This window comes from Amaranthus tricolor, chromosome 13 (genome assembly GCF_026212465.1).
Source record: "Amaranthus tricolor cultivar Red isolate AtriRed21 chromosome 13, ASM2621246v1, whole genome shotgun sequence".
Taxonomy (NCBI): domain Eukaryota; kingdom Viridiplantae; phylum Streptophyta; class Magnoliopsida; order Caryophyllales; family Amaranthaceae; genus Amaranthus; species Amaranthus tricolor.
Genome location: NC_080059.1, coordinates 478,449 through 498,626, shown reverse-complemented (window position 1 = coordinate 498,626; position 20,178 = coordinate 478,449). Strand labels below are relative to the sequence as shown.

The 20,178-nt window shown below is 33.6% G+C and overlaps 3 protein-coding genes across 3 annotated transcripts; all 3 read left to right on the top strand.

The window, feature by feature from the left end:
* The first annotated feature begins 1,523 nt into the window (after positions 1 to 1,523).
* Positions 1,524 to 6,199, top strand: LOC130797637 (uncharacterized). The gene is made up of 5 exons (XM_057660314.1): positions 1,524 to 2,429; positions 3,415 to 3,478; positions 4,330 to 4,722; positions 4,997 to 5,340; positions 5,638 to 6,199. The coding sequence occupies exons 1-5, from the start codon at positions 2,349 to 2,351 to the stop codon at positions 5,848 to 5,850; spliced, it is 1,095 nt and encodes a 364-aa protein (XP_057516297.1). The 5' UTR covers positions 1,524 to 2,348; the 3' UTR covers positions 5,851 to 6,199.
* A 3,666-nt stretch (positions 6,200 to 9,865) lies between these two features.
* LOC130797635 (LRR receptor-like serine/threonine-protein kinase GSO1) lies at positions 9,866 to 13,470 on the top strand. The gene has a single exon (XM_057660312.1). The coding sequence runs from the start codon at positions 10,266 to 10,268 to the stop codon at positions 13,149 to 13,151; it is 2,886 nt and encodes a 961-aa protein (XP_057516295.1). The 5' UTR covers positions 9,866 to 10,265; the 3' UTR covers positions 13,152 to 13,470.
* Positions 13,471 to 14,346: 876 nt separating this feature from the next.
* Positions 14,347 to 17,544, top strand: LOC130797634 (probable inorganic phosphate transporter 1-9). The gene is made up of 2 exons (XM_057660311.1): positions 14,347 to 15,250; positions 16,219 to 17,544. Exons 1-2 carry the CDS (start codon positions 14,559 to 14,561, stop codon positions 17,135 to 17,137), a joined length of 1,611 nt encoding a protein of 536 aa, XP_057516294.1. The 5' UTR covers positions 14,347 to 14,558; the 3' UTR covers positions 17,138 to 17,544.
* Positions 17,545 to 20,178: the final 2,634 nt, after the last annotated feature.

Below are 20,178 nucleotides of genomic sequence, written 5' to 3'. Positions count from 1 at the left end.
GAAAAATATTTCTTTTTGAATCAATACAAAAACTTTTGAAATAAATGAGCTTATTTTAATTAAATTTTTTTAAAAAAAATCTATGAAATTATTTTCCAAACATGCAAGTTATGAATCTAATTTTGCTTGATTCACTGAAAATAATCTTACAAATTGTTAATATTTGAATAAACTCAACTATTGGGTTAAATAAAGGAAAAATTACCCAGAGTAATTCAACCTTTCTTCGATTTTCCTATAATAATCCCAACTATCACTTAACCATGAATAATCCCATATATCGTATCATTTTACCCGGAGTGTTGTTGAATCATTTTTGACTTGTTGTTCTGGTAAACTAAATGTTGCATTTCTTTCTCATTTAACCCCTGCATCATCATCTTCTTCCATTAATGGATTACTGCTTCTCTCCATTAAAACCCACACCCATAATTCTCCATTAAAACCCAAAAAGATCAGCAAACATCTCAATTTTTTTTTCATCTCTCTCACGCCATTAAGAGCATTACCACATCTCATTCTTCAACATCAAGAAGGTCAATTGCAAGGGAAAGCCCTAAATGTGAACATGGTGTTCTAGCAAAATTGCAAATTGCTAGAAAAGGTTCTACAGTTGGGCATCGATTTTATGGTTGCTTGTGGTCTTTGACCTGTAAGTTATGGTTTAATTTTTATGATTATGATTTAATTTAGTAAAGTAATTTAGTTTAGCTAATTTTGATTGTATTTTGTTTATAGGACTTAAATTGCAAATTTTTCAAGTGAGAGGATAATGTAATCAAGTCGGAAACATTTCCTTTCACCCACTAAGCCATGTGCTTTACCTACATGATTGACTTCTTTTTTCATTTTCAGAGAGAAATTGTCATCATTTTTAACATCAACAACCTACACCTCTACAACCTTAAAGTCAGTACCAACATTACCCATTTCACTTACAGAAACAACATTAATTAGTTTCTTCAACCCTTCTTCATAAGTCATTGCCTTAGGATTCAAGTAGTATAAGGTAAATGGAGACTTGAAACCAATGTCTTCCTCAACTATCCCCTTAAGTTCGAACCAAGATAACTTGTCTACTCATTGATTTACACATACCACCCCCATACTCTAATTCAACCTTTGTTTTTTTAAACACCCCACCAAACCACCATTTTATTATAAAGAAATCACTCAAACCAACCTAGCATAGATCAAATCAAGAAAAAAATTAAAAATGCATAATTGGAATTGAAAATGGGAAATTTTAAACCCTAATTTAATTTTTCAAAATTAAGAAAACTTATCATTGATGGCTAGATAATAAAGGTCAAAAATCAGCAAATTAAACCTCTTTTTCACTGCAGTTTAGTGGTATTTTCCAATAAATTAAGTAAATAACATAAAATCACTTAAAAAAAGAAAGAAGAAAAAAAAGAAAATTAAATTATATTTTATACAATCGGTTACAAGTGATCTAACAACACTCCGGGTTAAATAATATAATACATGTGATTATTCATGGTTAACTGATAGTTAGAATTATTGTGAATTATTGTAAGAAAATTGAAAAAAAGTTGAATTACTTTGGATAATTTTTCCTTAAATAAATTGTTTGATTTTGCTTTGGGCGAAACGATCAAGAGTAATTCAATATATACTCAATGCTTTGAAAAGAAATTCATCTATTTTTTATTTTAAATTAGCTATCTATTGGGTATAATTACAAAGATAAACGCACCTATTATTTAATTTTAACCGACCTTCCTAAAAACTTTTTTCATTAATCAAACAACTAGAATAAACTTTGAGAATCTATCCCTAATTCTTGTGAGAGACGGTATCTTTGAGAGATCATTTCTAATTGGGCCAGCCTATCATGTATATTTTAAAATGTTATAAGTAAGCATTAAAAATTATGTAAGTAGACATTTATGATATTAAAAGTACGTATTAAGGATGCGATAAGTAAGCATCAAAGATAATAGGATAATATAAATAAACAATAAAATACACTAAGTAGACATTAATGTTTAATAAGTTAGGTTTAACTCAATTGAAATAAAACCCAATTTTCCAAATGAGGCTTCTATGGGCTAAGCACAAGTCTGCAAGACTGCAACCAATGGTACCAGAAATACAAGCATTAGCCAAATCTAAATTCCTTGTCGTTTGCTCACCATATTCACACAAAACATTTTTAGTATGTTCTCCTGTAAACCTTGAAACCTACGAAAATTTTCTTTTCATTTCAATAATCCCTCATATCTACTCTCCAATAAAACAATAATTCATACAAATGTTATTGTAAAACTTGTACGGAAAAGTCAAATGGGTATTTTCATTCCTCAATTCCAATTGATTTGAGCATGGCAATGGAACTTACTGCTTCTCTTTCTTGCTTTACATCTTCTCTATCCCCCATTCTCAAATGCAGACAAAGTTACCTGGTGAATTTCTAATCCCTACTTTAGTATTGTTTTTTGTTCAATTAATTTTAGTGGCTTTTCAATTTATATGCATGTGCAAGCATTGATTTTTATTTGGGTTTTTGAGGTTATTATTGGAGAACGTTCTTTTTAGTCCAGGAATAGCTTATAGAAGAAGAAGAAATTTTTTGGGTTGAAGTGGGTTTTGTTTGAATTTGCGGAATTTTGTTAATGCATGTTCAAACCTTAGGATCAATTGGAAATATCCCCCCTTTTTTTTAACATTATTAAAGGTAAGGTTGAGTGTATTCGACCACAAATCTTGACTGGTTAGGAGCCCATAAATGACATAATGGAGATAGAATCCAGAATTTCTCTTACCCATTCCCGAATTTGATATTGCCTATTGTTTGTAATTCAATGGATTTTCAATTTGTAACGCATACTGATAAAAGCTTTGATTTTTATTTAAGTTTTTGATATTATTATTGGAGAATGTTTTATTTTGTCTAGAATAGCTAATAGAAGCATGAACTGAAATTTGTTGAGTTGAAGAGGGTCTTGGTTGAATTTTGTAGATGCATGTTCATGCTTTAAGCTTCTTCACTTGTCCATTGGATTTGGAGAAACAGAAATGAATGCCTTTGAAAAGCTAAATCTTTTCTTTGAGCTGGATGGTTAGCAATGTAAAATCTCATGTAATGGAGAGATTTAAATGGTTTGTAGGTAGAAGAGTCTCCTCATAGGATCAAAACTGGTTAGCTTGTCTCTAGTAGCTTTCTTTTTCATCCTCTTGGCTGCAGCTAAAATGTAGTCGTTGCCTGTTTTGTATTCATTTAGCTCACCGGAGATTATCTCAATGTGAGACATCTTTGCTATCGTTGAAGGCTTTGTGAATAGTAGGTGGAGCATAGACAAATGAATTTTTCATGTGAAATTTTTTTCCTGTTTTGTTACCACATTTTGAAAAACTCTGAAACATGTTTCCTGTTTTCTTGATGTTCAGATAAGCTTAAGATCGCGATCCATTGAACCTAAGAAGAACAGGAAACACTTAGCAACCACTAACGGTAGGTATAAATGTCTGTTGCTTTGATTCATTTGTGCTCCGTTGGCTGACCAAGAAATGTTAGTTTGGCTTTTACATGTGTGATATGTTGACCTTTTTTAATGTACTTAGATCTCATTGCAAAGCCTCCTTTAGTGACTTGGACTTATTACCTCTTGATGCAATATCATGTAATTATTCGTATAGGAATGTTGTCATTGTGACACAGTTGACACTAAGAAGGAATAGGTAATCTAGACCTGTCACTCACTCAGAATTGAACTCACGCCATAACTCAAACCAGCACAGAATGATTTTCTAATGTTAAGAATTGAGTGCACGGAAGTACGGAACTGATTTTAAGGACCAAACCTGTTCATGCAACTTCCATGGCAGTTGCAAAAATTTAAGTGAACCATCGTTTAGTGCAGTTTCATCAGATACCCGCAAAGTTTATAACTTTTTGTATTATTCAAATCTGACTTTCCTCAGCTTTGGGTTATTAATTAGATTAATTAATGAGTTATATTTCATGAAATGCTGATATAAGTAAGGAAAATACTCGTTTGTATTAGCAAAAACCGGGATATATGAACTCTAGTCTGAAAGAATGTTGTAATAAGATGGATCTTGTGACTCTAAAAAGGCTTGCTCAAGTTAACCAAACTGAACTACTCCAAGGGGTAAGTTTGGCTCTACTCATAATCACCACTTTTCCGTGTCACTCCTATTCTGGGAAGCAGCCATATTGCGTTCATTGTAATGCTTTGGGTAATGGAATGTTGTTGTCGTTGGTGCATTTTTTGAACTTCTGCTTTCAATTGATCTTCCATCTATTTATCTTCATCATGTGTTCTTGGCGCGGTCAAGCAGTTCGGCTATGGAAGTTCAGGAATGGTTTCAAATCTACAGAGGAGCTTCAGAGAAGAAAATGTTTCCCAACTATATCCGAAAATTTCCTTCCAGAAGAAGTGATCGAGGTGAATGCTACTGAGACAGGAGAGTTGCCTGTTGACTTTTCTGGTCATTTGGATGATGAAGTCTCTTCTACTAATTTGCATGAAGGCGGTGGAAAGCCTGGATTTGTTTCATTTTATAACCCTCGTCTTACAATTGCGAATGAAGTTCCTCCACCAAATGTGAGGAAGAATCAGAACAGCCTTTTATGGTTTGCTGGCCCTGCAATTCTCGTTGCCTCATTCATTCTTCCATCACTATATTTGCGCAGGATAATTTCTTTAATATTTGAAGATTCCCTTTTGACAGGTAACTTACCGAATCTTATTTTTCTTGTATTCAAGTCTACTTTATGATAAATGAAGGTGGCATCTTCACATCTATTTTATATTTTTCCTACAAAATTAAACTATTCATTAGTCCTTTTTAATCAACGAGGCACTAAAATTGAAGATAACATGGAGAATGAACAAATGTTTTTAGTTTGGGCAAGTACCAAGAGAAACAGGTGATGACTAAGCGAAAGTTTTCCCTTTGTGTTCTTATGGTCATCTACTAAATACCCTTCATCTCCTTTCTGCAGATTTCCTCATATTATTTTTCACGGAGGCTCTCTTCTACTGTGGAGTTGCAGTTTTCCTCCTCATTATTGACTTTCTCTGTAGTTCTGGTAAAAACATTTCTGCTAACAGCAGTTATGGAAGGCTAACATCCCATATGGGGCATCGTATTTCTTCAGTTGCTGTATTGGTTCTTAGTCTTATTATACCAATGGTAACTATGGGTTTTGTTTGGCCATGGACTGGCCCTGCGGCATCAGCTGCTCTAGCACCTTACTTGGTTGGCATCGTTGTACAGTTTGCATTCGAGCAGTATGCAAAATATACAAAGTCACCGTCATGGCCAGTCATTCCAGTTATATTCAAGGTAAATTACATTAAAATACTGCACTTTTGAGACTTTGATTGCCATTTCATACACTACTGTCAGAATTTTATTCTTAATTGAGCTTAGTATCCAGTACAACTGTCAATTTTGATCCGACGGTTCGACCCAATTGACAATAAGACGACAGAAAACCGATGGGTTATAACCCTGAAATTCTAACCTATAACATGAAAAGGACCTGACCCGATCATACAATTTTTGCATTGTTTTTTAGTCCAATCTTTTATTTTTCTTTAAGTTGTTTTTGGTGGTTGATTTTTGGTTGACATGAAACAGGTGTATAGATTACATCAACTAAATCGAGCAGCACAACTGGTCACTGCTCTATCTTTTACGGTTAGAGGAGCTGAAATGACTCCACACAACCTGGCCATAAATAATTCCTTGGGTACCCTGTTGAGTGTTCTCCAGATTCTTGGTCTCATCTGTATTTGGTCTCTCTCGAGTTTTCTTATGAGGTTTTTTCCTATTTCCGCATTGGAGCAATGAGGTAACAACGAAATAAAGATTTTCTTCGTCAATTTTTTCAGTTTTTAGCCATGAGCTTGTCATTAATTTCAAACTGTGTATATATCATGTTTTTGAGCCCGGTATTCTATTTGAGATAGAAAGCAAAAGGGGCTTACATGTCCTTTATGACAGCTATAAGCTGCTGCACTTCACTGCAAACTTGTACGGGTAATGAAAGTTGACAGGCACCAAGCGCTCAGCCCAGAACATCTCCCCTGCCCCCCATAAAGAAACGCTTAGGAAAGGAAAATGGATATTATGTAATATTGTTTGTACATTTATTGGCTATTTGCCTATTGCTTATATTCTGATACATAATTTCTTGATTCTTTACCGAATACCTTGTTGCAAGAACCAATTTTTTAGGATCTTACTTCTTGTGATCTTGTCTACTCATGTTGTGATTCTGGCATGTGCATACGCTTGTTAGATGTCAAGATCGCAAGGATCTTACATATGTACTTGAGCTGAAACAAAGAATGGGAGTGACTTTGCTTTTGGTTCATTTTATGCTTGCTCTGCCACATATTCCCCACAGAATGCTTCATAATGGGAGCACAGTGCAAAATAGAGTCACATAACATTGCATTGGTCGCAATCACAATGTAAATGTTTTCGCAAAAGAAATCAAACAGATATTTCCGCTGTTGTAAAAGATGCACAAAAAACCGTGTCTTTTTTGAGATATATCTCATGTTTTATCCCGATATTTGGCATTATGATAATGCCGTTACCGCATTTTTGCCTTATGAGTGGGTATGCCCTTATCACATTGCAGTGTGTATTTTTGGACTTAAGATACCTGCATCAAATTCTGTTTTTCTTTAAGGGAGCACCATGATATCATGATATTATGCATTTCTAAAATCTGACTTTCTGCATAGTGGAATATGTGCAGAGCTCTGTTTGTTACTTATGGTTCTAGGACATGAAACTCTTCTTACCACATTTGTCTGCTCATGATGTTTCAACTCACAAGAGAAATATTTGAATATTTAATTAAATTGATTGTCATATTACCTTTTGGCATTTATGTCTTTTGCTTTCCTTGACTGCCCTTCTAAATAGCCAAACAATAAAGATTCAATGCAAACAATAAAGAAAATCACACCAAGAATTTACGTGGTGCACCAGCAATGTGATAGCTACGTTCAGAAGCACTGAGAATCTAAAGTTTTACTATAAAATTAGAAGATTACAAGATGAATCAAAAACAGATCTCTCTTTCGATGACTCACTTTCTCTTTTGTGTTTCTAGTAAAACCTAACCCTAATTTGAGAGGGGTTTTTATAGTAGGCCTCTTTAGAAAAGAAATCAGGTTAAAACATTACAAGAAAACCTGCCAAAATAACATGTAACCGCCAGATGAAAGCGACAACTCGTTGCCTTAGTTACTAATCTGTATTTGCGACATCAGTGAGGAAGCAGCGACTCGTCTTTTTTCTCTGGAAACTCAATTAACATTATAATTGCTTGCATAGTTGATGACGAGAGGTTGGATATTTTGGAGGATGTGAGAAAAGGGGAAAGGATTGTTAGAGATGTGATCATGGAGTATGTCATTCGAGGTCTTCCTATTTACTATCAAAGGTCAATCGAAAACAACTTTTTTATTGTAATTTTTTCAAACTCATTTTAGGTAAACGTGTGTAAACACCACTTCATGGCATTACGGTAGTACAATAGGACAGATACTTGCAGTGATGTGTCACCAAATTGATAACTTTTGAATTGACTACCTTATAATATACAATATTTATATGCAAAATCCTAATTCAACCCATTAAAAATTTTGACATTTTAAAACAATCTTTACTTGTATTAGTATACTTTTAAGTTGTAATTAAAATTGTAGGTTTGGTGGTAATTTGTTGATACTCACTTGTTTTCTTCAGCAAGAGGAATATCAATTAAGATATTAAGAGTAGTACTTGTTAAACATAAGAATCTCTTAATTTAAATATGCTTATATCTCCATATCATTGTCACAACTGTGTCAAAGGTGTTTGGCAGAAACCTTTTTTGATAAGATGATAATTTATACATTTGGTATGCTCTATAATTGTTATGTTGAGGTATTTATTTGTATTTTTGGATTTGTCATGACTCATGACCAAGATTAAATAAAATAATAATAATATTTCAAAGAAGTCAAATCTATATTTTTACAATAAAACTTAAGGTTCGTTTGGTCAATAATTTCCCTTAATTATTACTTATAATATCATAAGGGAAGTTGTTTAGAAGATAATACAAAAAAACTTGAGAGCTCTCCGGATGTTCAATAATAATGTCAAAACCTTATTGCAAGTGAAGTTGTTTGAAAGGCAAATACAAAAAGTTGAAAAGATTTTTGTATGGTAGATAACAGCGTCAAGCCTTAATCTTAACTTATATGAGCCGATAACTTTGTGATTGCTAAATGTAATCTAACTTATGACTTGATTTTTTATTGTATGTCAAACATAGTGCAAAAATAAAGTCTCATGTATCGTTTCGTTTGTGTTGTAAAGTTTTCAAATTTACCAAATCGATATTACCCTTGTTGTTAAGGAGCAGAAAATTTACATATTAGAACGGTTCAAGGTATTTCTCATGACTATTGCATCACTCCTATTACCGTCGTCATGACCGATGCAATACATCGTTGCAATGTGATCTCAAGTCAGCTATTCATATCTAGTTTACACTGATGAAAAATATAATTTGCTCCACTCTATTAGAAGTAAAAGTGGAGGATAAACTTTTTTTTTTTTAAAAAAAAAACTTAAACCTAAGTCAAATTCAACAAATATATTAAGTTTTATTAAAAAAATATTGGAAAAAAGGCACACATAATTCTTTTTTTGTCTTTTTTTTTTTTTTTAAGGAGCCGGATAAAAAGTCTTAATAGTTTAGAAATCAATCATACACTTGTCTTGATATACTTGGGTTTATATGCAACTGGTATATAAAATCTCTTCTAACCTAATTTTATTCGTCTGTGCTAGGTTGGACTAAACAAACACCTTCTAAACTCCCTAAAACTAAATTATCTTCACAGTTCACATGATGTATGGCCTTATTATGAAACAAAGAACATCTTCTGCTTCAAATTAAGAGTTGTTATGTGTTTTTTTTCTAGTATTAGGTGGGTTTTGGTTGAGGTTGAGAAGAATAATTTTTTGTTAAGATATCTCAAACTCAATAGAAAGTCAATCTTTGCATGGTTTTATAATCATTCTACTCTTTTTGTCAAAATCATGTGATCATGCATCACTATTCATGTTTGATCTATGACACTCTATTAAAACTAATATATTAGTTTATGTAGCTAACCCGAGTTTTTGTTATTGTTGACCTATGATACTCCATCTATGAGTGTTTTTGTTTGACTTGGGTGCTTGTCTAGGTGTATAACTTGACTATTTTGTAAAATTTTGGTCCAAAATGAAGTTTCGAAATGTCACACCAATATTGAAGTATCGAGGGTCTAAATTGTGATTGTGGTATCGGTCGTAACACCGCAGACGCGACACCTCGCGGTGTTATGACTTATTTTGTAGACATCGGAATGTGAATTGTTAACTTGAATATAATCCTTTTTATCATAGCAATTCATGTTTTCTAGAACATATATCTAAATTAAAGCTTATAATAGATCATAACCTAATATAAATTAAACAATCATATACTTTGTGGTATCGAATCACAAACTGTAAGCTCAAAATCCGTTATAAAGCAATAACGGAGCCGCCTCATTTTTATTCCATAGATTGAACTAACAAGGATAAGGTTGCGTACGTTTGACCCTTCAACCCCATATTAGGTGGGAGTCACTCAATGACATTGGGGTAATGTAATATTGTGTAATGTAGTCTAACACAAGTATTTGATCTGAAATGAAGAGTTCGACTAACATGATATGACTATCATTTTCCTCTTAAATCAAAAGTCAAACTATTTATCATCTGATGTAATTTAATAGAATCTCAAGGAATCATCATAAACAGGAAAAAAATACATCTAAAATATCCAATAGCACCTAGAAGATTAAGCTTTAGAAACATCCCATTCCTACTAAGGTTACAGAGTGGGCCTTTACCTAAGCTCTTTGTCTGTTTAAGCAATCAGCATATTCCTATCATATTTCTCCATACTTGTTGCCATGATATTTTTACCTTTCACAAACATGCATGGAACAAAATTCCAACATGACACTAGAGAAATATTGAACCTACCCCATTTTCTTAAAGACCCCTAAAAGTTTCTTTATAAAACCTCTCCTCAATTTCAGTGCAATGATCTCAATGCATATCACCATATATAATCCTTTTTTTTTTTTGCCCTTTTTTGGTAATCAAAGAATGCAAAATTTCTTGCTTTAACTAGCTTTATAAGTATATAATCCTTCATGAAAATGGGCATGATCAAGATGTTTCATTTGTTGTTTGTTTTGTATGTCCTCTCCTTCAGTGTCCTTCTTGTTCATGCCTTGGTTGAAAGTTCGAGTGAATCTTATTGGCTCTTAAGGATCAAATCTAGCTTTATTGATCCTAATAATGCTCTCAGTGACTGGTCTTCTGCAACTAGTTTCTGCAGCTGGAATGGACTAACATGTTCACATGCTCAAGCTCATGTCATAGGTATGAACCTCTCGAGTTCAAGGATTTCGGGTTTTATTTCACCTGATTTTTCACATCTCACTTCTCTTCAGACTCTAGACTTATCATCGAATTCTCTATCTGGCCCGATCCCTAGTGAGCTCGGCCAGCTTGAGAATCTTCGAGAGCTTCTTTTGCACTCAAACTCTCTATCTGGTAAGATCCCACATGAACTTGGTTTTCTTCCAAAGTTGGAGGTTCTTAGAATAGGGAACAACTTGCTTAGTGGGGAGATCCCAAAAAGTATAGGCAACTTGACTGAACTGAGAGTTTTAGGCATGGCTTACTGTCAACTGAATGGAAGTGTCCCATCTGAGTTGGGAAAGTTGAAGAATTTGGTGTCCGTTGATTTGCAGCTGAATGCTCTTGTGGGCCCAATCCCAAAGGAGCTTGGAGAATGTGAAAAGTTGCAAATTTTTGCAGCCTCAAACAACATGCTCCAAGGAGATATACCTTCATCAATTGGTAATCTTCAGTCATTACAAGTACTAAACTTGGCCAACAACAGTTTATCTGGTGTGATTACTACAGCGTTGGGAAATTTACAAGAATTGAAGTACTTGAATTTGTTGGGAAACAAATTAAGTGGGGCCATTCCATTGTCTTTGAACCGGTTAAGTCAACTCAAAAAACTCGACTTGTCGGGAAATAACCTCTCAGGATCTCTTCAACTCTTCACTTCACAGATGAAGAATCTCGAGATCCTTATCCTTTCGAGTAACCACTTATCCGGTGGCATTCCTGGAAACTTTTGTACGAATGGTTCGAGATTGCAGATCTTTTCGGTTGCAGGAAACGACTATTCGGGAAATTTTCCTTTGGAGTTGTTCAGCTGCTCATCTCTTCAACAAGTAGACCTCTCCAACAACAAATTCCAGGGAGAGTTGCCTTCTGCGATTGATAAACTGGAGTCGCTCACTGATTTTTACCTCAATAACAACAGTTTCAGTGGGAAATTACCTCCAGAAATTGGCAATCTGAGTAACTTGGAGTTCTTTTCATTATATGGCAATAAGATAACAGGCGAAATTCCAGCAGAAATTGGGAAGCTAAACAAATTAAGTGTCCTCTACCTGTATGACAATCACATGTCAGGTAACATACCATCTGAGTTAACAAACTGTACCAACCTAACAGAGATTGATTTCTTCGGAAACCAGTTTTCAGGCCCGATTCCTGATTCAATCGGGAATCTAAAGAACTTAGCTTTACTTCACCTAAGGCAAAACGAGTTATCAGGGAAAATCCCATCTGCCTTAGGTGACTGCACAAAGCTTCAGATGTTGGCCTTAGCTGATAACAAACTATCCGGGTCAATCCCTTTCACATTCAGTTCTTTGTCCGAGTTAAGTCTCATCACCCTTTACAATAACTCTCTTGAAGGCCCTTTACCCGAATCTTTATTCCTCTTGAAGAACCTAAAGATCATCAATTTATCCCATAACAGGTTAAATGGTAGCATTTCTCCATTAACAGGTTCAACCTCTCTCACAGTACTAGACTTGACTAATAATTGCTTTTCCGGCTCAATCCCATCTAGGTTGGCCTTGTCTAGAAACTTAATCAGGCTTCGCCTTGCACGAAATTCTCATTTGGGTAATATTCCTGTTGAATTTTCCCTTCTAAAAGAGCTTGTTTTTCTTGATTTATCCTCCAACAGTTTATCAGGAGAGCTAACTGTTAGTCTTTCCAACTCTACGAAACTCGAGCATTTCATGCTGCATAATAACCAGTTTTCGGGGCAAATTCCTACTTGGTTGGGGAACCTTAAAGGGCTAGGAGAGCTTGATCTGTCTTCTAATAATTTCAATGGAACAGTACCAAAAGAGTTGGGTAACTGTTCCAAGTTGATCAAACTTTCTCTTCACACCAACAAATTATCCGGCCAAATTCCTGCTGAGATAGGAAATTTGTTGTCTCTTAATGTCCTTAATCTTCAAAATAACAACTTTTCCGGGACAATTCCTTTAGAAATCGGGAAACTCGTGAAGCTTTTCGAACTTAGGCTTTCTAACAACTTCTTGACAGGTAAAATACCAGCTGAGCTAGAAAAACTTGATGAACTTCAAGTAATACTAGACCTTAGTTACAACCACTTATCAGGGGAGATTCCTCAATCACTCGGAAATCTCATGAAACTAGAGCGACTAAACCTCTCGAATAACCAACTTCAAGGCAAAATACCGTCTTCACTAGGAAAACTCTCGAGTCTCGATAGTCTCAATCTCTCACACAACCTACTACAAGGAAAACTTCCATCAGCATTCTCGACATTCCCACTTAGCGCGTTTGTAGGCAACAAAAGGCTATGTGGGGCGCCATTACAATCTTGTTCGAGTTCATCTAAGACATGGTTGTCGAAGGGTGAAGCTATCGCGATTATAGTTGGTATCGTTTTCACAGCCAGTGTTGTGTGCTTGATCATGATTTACATCATGTTGAGAATATGGACTACTTGGAGAAAAGTTGCTGTTTCTAGTAATGATGTGTTTGGGAATGAAAATAAAGGACAAGATCAAGAAAAATGGGTGTGTTATGAGGAAAAAAGGAAAGGTGGGTATTGCAAAATGAAATCTAATAATATGACTCCTTCACCTGATAATAAACAGTATAAATCAGAGTTTGTGCACAAATGATGAACATTTATCAGTCTGTATTTTTATAATTTAGCTCATTTTTTCAGATTTTTGTGTAAATTTTCTGTTGAGATGTATAAAAACCATTCCATTTGGTTCGAATTCACCTGTTTTTTTTTATGAGATTATTTATAGCTTTTGATAATGGCGTTGGGATAATGGGATGATATAGTTAGAAACTTAAAACTGCTTCAAGGGGTGGGTTATTTTTGGTCCGCATATTTTCGATCGGTTCGATTTTGATTAGTTTAGATTGATCAAACATGTCAAGAATATCAATATAATATTTTCTTATCACTATTTTTTTCGAAAAATATAAAATAGAATACATTTATTTATTGATTAAAAATATAGTATGTCTAAACCAGAACCTGATGACGTGGAACTAACAAAATCAATAAAGTGAGAAAATTAGGCAAAAATCGATATAGAAGAGTTCGTGTAAGGTTTGGGTTTGACCCATTTTTTATTGTTTCATATTAGGTCATTTTGGCATTAGGGGTCAGAATTTTTAAGTTATAATCCACATTCTTTCGATTGAGTTACGATTATTCTTGAATCAGGTCAGTTTTAGATAGGGTTAAAATTAACAGGTCTAATTGTAGTATGTTAAGTTGTGCAAAGAGAAAATCAGATATTCTCAATTCCCGTATGTAAATACGAAGATCATATTATATTAAGTATATGAATTGATGCAACATAATTAGAAACATAAAACTGTCTCAATTATATTAAGAACAAAAAGGAAGAAGAAAAAAAAATCTTTTTTAATTATACTTTGTAATTCAAAAAATATAATGAAGACTTTATCATACTATGCTCATCCAAACTTTCAAACATGCGGATGGAAGTCTTTTGCACATCATACCAACTAGTATTGAAAATTTTGGGGGCTTTGCACAAAATTTTTAATTTGTGTTTTATTTATCGTAAATATATTTATTTTATTAATAAATTTAATATATTTTTATTTTTGATTAACTATACAGGAGAAAAAGGAGAATTATATGCGATCGATCACTTCGCACATCCTTAATAAACCCTCTGTAACTAACATATAACATCACTTTCTAATAAGTTTACTTGTTATTTCATTTACTCCAACAAGTCAAGGTCTTCTCCTTTGAAAAATCTCATATAAATCGAACATTTTCAGAAATTTCCATTTTTATTAATTAAAATAAAACTTAGTAACCCCACCACAAAAGGATTATTATAAACAAACCACTTCCTTCCTTCCTTCCTTCCTTCCTCCTTACAAATCCAATAACTAGTCTAACTATTTCCTTCCTTTCCCCACTTTTCTCCAGTATTTCTTGATCAAATCAAATAAATTACTATTAAATCCAAACATAATTCTTCTCTATACACCAAATTTCTCATAAAGGCAGTAAAAAGAAACACAAAATGGGGCTGAAAGTGCTATCAGCACTAGACACAGCAAAGACACAATACTATCATTTTAAGGCTATAATAATAGCAGGAATGGGTCTCTTCTCCGACGCTTATGACCTCTTCTGCATTACTCCCCTTACATACCTCCTCGGCCGCATCTATTACGACAAAGAGAATTCCGGTCATGTCCCTCATGTCGTACTCTCCGTCATGGTAGCTGTAGCCCTTCTTGGGACAGCCCTTGGGCAGCTCGTATTCGGCTTCCTCGGAGACCGTGTCGGCCGCCGGAAGGTCTATGGGTTTGCCCTAATCATCATGATGTTATCTTCAGTTGGTTGTGGTTTTTCAATTTGTACTTCTAAGACGTGTGTTCTTCTTAGTTTAGGCTTTTTTAGATTCCTCTTAGGGATTGGAATTGGAGGAGACTACCCTCTTTCTGCCACGATTATGTCTGAGTTTGCTAACAAGCAGACTCGTGGAGCGTTTATCGCGGCCGTGTTCTCAATGCAAGGGTTTGGTATATTTTTCAGCGCTGTGGTTATTATGATTGTGTGCGCTGTTTTTGGTCGTGCTACTAATGCGTATAAAGATCATAGAACACATGTCATGGCTGCTGATTTAGCTTGGCGGATTATACTTATGCTTGGGGCTGTTCCTGCTTCCATCACTTTCTATTGGCGTATGATGATGCCTGAAACAGCTAGGTATCTATTTTACCCGCTTTCTTGTCTAGTATATGTGCTAATTCTTGATCTCAATCTTTCATTTCATGAAGAAAAAATTTTCATGTCCAATTTCTTGATTAGTGAATTTGACTTGGTCAACCTTAAAAGATAAAATGCACCATTTTAAGTCAATTAGGTTCTTTGGACGCGTTCTTCCAACTGTTAAAATGTTCACTTTAGTTTCAGAATCGATTCAGTTGTTTTCAGTAGAGCACAACTTATACGTTTCTCCATTCATGAAGTTCAACTGTTAATAGTACTCCTATTAGAACATATATAAAATAAGTGCTTAAGTATCATTTATCAGAAACTTGTACCCTTTCCACCTAATACTCTATTTCCCTTTTCCACGTGCATCAAGTTCCCGACTTTGGCCAATCATAATCATATCACAAATACTATTGGAAAATTATAAATATCATTCTTGATAGATTGAATTATTTTAATGGATCATATTTGATTATATGATCATATTTATTTAATTTAGAATCTGATATTTTTTAGTTAAAGCTAAATTAGATAAAGTATTTATATGATTTATTATAGCAATTTTATATACTCAACCTATAATTTGATATTTTTAATTGAATTAAAAAGTGATGTATTCAGTAAATAATTTATAAAACACCAATATTAAATTTATGCTTTAAATTAAAAAGTCATGAATTCGATAAATTTGATCACGATACTATATACTTGCATTATTAATTGAAGTTATACTTTTATGTATTTCACACTAATAAATTCGTGTATTGCACGAATTTCCAAGCTAATATATGTATATATTTGGTGTGAAGGATATATTTGTGTTGCAAATTGCACTACTAAATTGCATCAGCATGCCCAATTGTTATAAGGCCTCTAGCTAGATGATAGTTGGTGCTTGTAAAGTGTAACATCATAAGCAAATCAAGTGAAAAACATATACTTGTGTTACTCTTAATTAGGTACACAGCTTTGGTGGAGCACAATGTTGTACAAGCAGCAAAGGACATGGAGAAGGTCTTAGATGTAAAAATGACTCATATTGTGGATGATGCTGCCTCTTCCATCCCATCCTCCGCCCGATCACCACCAAATTCTTATCCTCTTTTCTCAAAGCATTTCCTCCGTCGTCATGGCCGAGATCTCTTCTCCTGCGCAGCTACGTGGTTCCTCCTCGACATTGTCTTCTACAGCAGCAACCTCTCCCAGTCTCGTATATACAAACCCTACCTCCCCCACAAATTTGATTCCCTCAACCCTTTTCAACAAGCTTACCATGTAGCTAAGCTGCAGGGAATCTTTGCCGTATGCTCCACAATTCCTGGATACTTTTGTACAGTCTTTTTGATTGATCGATTTGGGAGAAGGAGCATCCAAATCATGGGTTTCACTTTCTTGGCTATTATCTTGATCTCCATTGCCAGACTTTACGATCATTATAGTGAAGTCGGTAAGAGAAATATTGTTTTTATGTTTCTCTTTGGATGTACATTCTTCTTCTCCAACTTCGGCCCAAATACCACTACCTTCATTGTTCCTGCTGAGCTGTTTCCAGCTAGGTTCCGTACAACCTGCCATGGCATTTCAGGTGCTGCAGGAAAAGCAGGGGCCATTATTGGATCAACCACATTTTTCTGGGTTTCTCAAGATCAGCATCATAAGGATGATAAAGGTATAGGAATGAAGGCCTCGTTGAACATTTTGGGAGTAATTTCTTTGGTGGGAGCAGTTGTTACTTTCTTGTTTACTCCAGAGACTAAAGGAAGATCTCTTGAAGAAAACGAAAGAGAGAGTAGCGTAAATGGGAACAATAGTGAAGGTACTGAATTGGTTACGCCTCATACTCACACACAGCCTACTGCTCATGCTCTTGAACCATGATTCATACTTATGGTTTCCAGTTGCATAGTATACTAGTTTAAATTCCCCAGATTGTTTTTCCTTGGGGTCTCAATTTTGTGTACATAGTAATCAAGTAACTAATGTAGTATTAGTTAATACTACTACTTAATACTAGTATAGTATACCAATCATATATAAGATATGCAGCTTCACAGTATCTTAATTTAATGCAACCCATGCCATAGTTTTGTTTTCTTTGCTCTACTTGGTTATTGTATTTAACAAGGACACTTCTTTCATAGAGGTGATCAAACACCGGGCCGGGCCGAGAGGCAAAAATCTTTCCATTGATGCGGGCCGTAAACTCAATGGTATTCTGTGCTAACGGACGTAAACTCAATGGTATATGGTGAATTAAAACATTTCATGTGGTATATGGTGAATTTCGAAGAAACTCAGTGGTATATCATGAAGACTTATTCATGTGGTATATATATATATATATATATATATATATATATATATATATATATATATATATTAATAATAATGAAGACTTATTCGCTACGGTGAACAAAATTTTATTTGACTTTACGCTAGATTTTTTGTGCTTAGTTGCTCTTACCAACGACCAAAGCCCGTTCATAGGCATGGATGCAGAGACCAATTACTTTTAAATTAAGCTTAATCTTAAAATCTTCTATGAAAAGATTATTTTTGAACAAATTTTCCTTGGTTTGACTACTATAAGCTCGTATGTATTTGTCTTGCACCACCAAAGACCAATTTGACTTTTTTGCGTATGACTAAAACCATTTGCATATAGATTTTTAAAAAAATTAACAGCTACTATTATATAAGACGAGTTAAAAATTTAAGTGCATATTAACCTATTTATACGAACTTTGAAAATTTTCAATTTAAAGATATAGGTTTAGAATGCCTATGAATATTGAATAGTCACTTTAGGTTTTAAAATAAACGCTAAACAACTAAAGTGAATATTTTTTAACATTCTAGTGATTTTTTGAACTAAAATAATTATTTTATTATTCGGAAAGTCAATTTAAAGTATGAAATGACATGATGTCATATTTTAAATAAAAAAATAATTTTAATTGATATGGTTTTACTATTTAGCTTAATTTACAATTTAAATTCTCTCAAAATAAAACGGTTATAAATGAGAATATGTGAATTTAATTAGTTGAACTGACCCAATTTAAGTAGAAAATTTGAAAAAATTAAGACTTTTTAACAAAGGTTGTGAAAAATTAAGCTTCAGCCAAACTTTTTATCCCAAAATAAGCGTGTTTGGCTCCAAAACTAGGTATGGTATATACTCGCCGTTACTAACAACGAATTAAGAGAACTGGTCAAAAAATAGTCAAATCTGTTCGCTGTTACCTGTTAGTAACAACGAACAAAAGCAAACATGGTCAAAGCGGGTCAAACCTTTGTTCTTTGTTACTAACAGCGAACAAAAGCTCGACCTGCTTTAACCAGGTTTGTTCGTTGTTAGTAACAGCGAACAAATATTTAACTTTTGTTGACTTTTTTTCTATGCTTTGAATTAGGAAGAAGGAGAGCTGCTGTATTTAGGGTTGTGTTAGTCACTGTTACTAACAGCAAACAAAAACTTGGTCAAAAAAACTCAAAATCTCAATTCTCTGTTACTAACAGCGAACTAACCCTTGATTTAAATTTTAGCACTCTCTTAGTTTGCTGTTAATAACAGCGATTAGATACCGAATCTAGCTTTAGAGGCAAGCACGCATATTTTGGGATAAAAGTTTGACGAAAGCTTTTTTTTTGACCAATTTTGTTAAAAACTTTTTTTTTTTTTCAAATTTTCATCTAAGTACAATTATAGTATTGGGCCAAAACAGAAAAGCCCAATTCTCATGCACCAGCAGAATGTGTACAAGAACATCCCCAAACTAGGTCATTTTTTGGGCAACTTGAAGTTTTGAGTTTGAAAAAGGCTTATCGCTTTATTTACGTTCAGATTTTTTCTCATAATCCTCAATAATGGAGTAGATGGGATAACTTGTACTTATCTGCGTCTGACTTTTTTATTGCGTTTTAATGAGTTTGTCCTGGTTTTTCTTGATAAATTTATTATATTTTCATTCATTTTGTTATAGGCAATTTCACTCCGAAAAGTATTTTATATATGAACATAAGTTTAATTGTCCAGTTAATATAAATTATGAGAAAACACACGCCCTATACGATAAGACGGTCTCTCATAAGAATAATTAGTTTTTTTTAGTCTTTTGTATTTATTATTTTTACTTTTATTTGTCGATTTAATTTCTTTTATACTTTATTTTTAATACATAGATGATATAAACTAAATGAACTGAAAAGGACATTCCTTTCACTAAAGTCTAAATAAAATCTAAAATGTAATTGTTGATGGAAAAACTAAAAAGTTTCTTTTGCACCTAAAAATTAAAAAAAATGAAAAATCCATATGAATATAATTCTTTTTTTAAGAAATAGATGTATGCTCTGATTTCCAAATTATTTATGCAATTAGTATGCAATAAACATCTTAGAAGAGCAAAAAGAACATGTTATTAATTTATGTACTTTCTATACTTCACTATGTGCAAAAATATGGCCGCTATGCTCATCCAAACTTTGTAACATGCGGATGGAAGTCTTTTGCACAACATTCATACCAATTACACATATAACATCACTACATCATTCATTCATACACCATAAAAAAGAAATTTAAAAAATTTAAAAAAATTGAAAAATCAAGAAAATATTCATAAACTTAATTTACTCAAAACTTCAAGAAGCATATTATTATTATGAAAACTAATGAAAAACATTATAATAAACTTTTTAACTCAAAACTTAAATGACCATTAATTGAACAAATAGAAAAACTCATTATGTTTCAGTTTGCAACATTTAAATCAATACAAACTCGTAAAACATGCTAAAACGAAGATTGAAGAGCATAAAAGTAGAGGAAGATAGTAGAAAAGCTAGAATGTAAAAAGACGGAAGATGCAAGGAAAAGGATGGGATGAGGGAGATATATAGAAGAAGATTCAAGG

Bases quoted from the DNA above. Each gene is read 5' to 3' on its own strand.
- LOC130797637 (XM_057660314.1), top strand. From the start codon at position 2,349: ATGGCAATGGAACTTACTGCTTCTCTTTCTTGCTTTACATCTTCTCTA. The intron at 2,430-3,414 runs GTGAATTTCTAA...CTTGATGTTCAG, and splicing joins AATGCAGACAAAGTTACCTG to ATAAGCTTAAGATCGCGATC. The intron at 4,723-4,996 runs GTAACTTACCGA...TCCTTTCTGCAG, and splicing joins TGAAGATTCCCTTTTGACAG to ATTTCCTCATATTATTTTTC.
- LOC130797635 (XM_057660312.1), top strand. From the start codon at position 10,266: ATGAAAATGGGCATGATCAAGATGTTTCATTTGTTGTTTGTTTTGTAT.
- LOC130797634 (XM_057660311.1), top strand. From the start codon at position 14,559: ATGGGGCTGAAAGTGCTATCAGCACTAGACACAGCAAAGACACAATAC. The intron at 15,251-16,218 runs GTATCTATTTTA...ACTCTTAATTAG, and splicing joins ATGATGCCTGAAACAGCTAG to GTACACAGCTTTGGTGGAGC.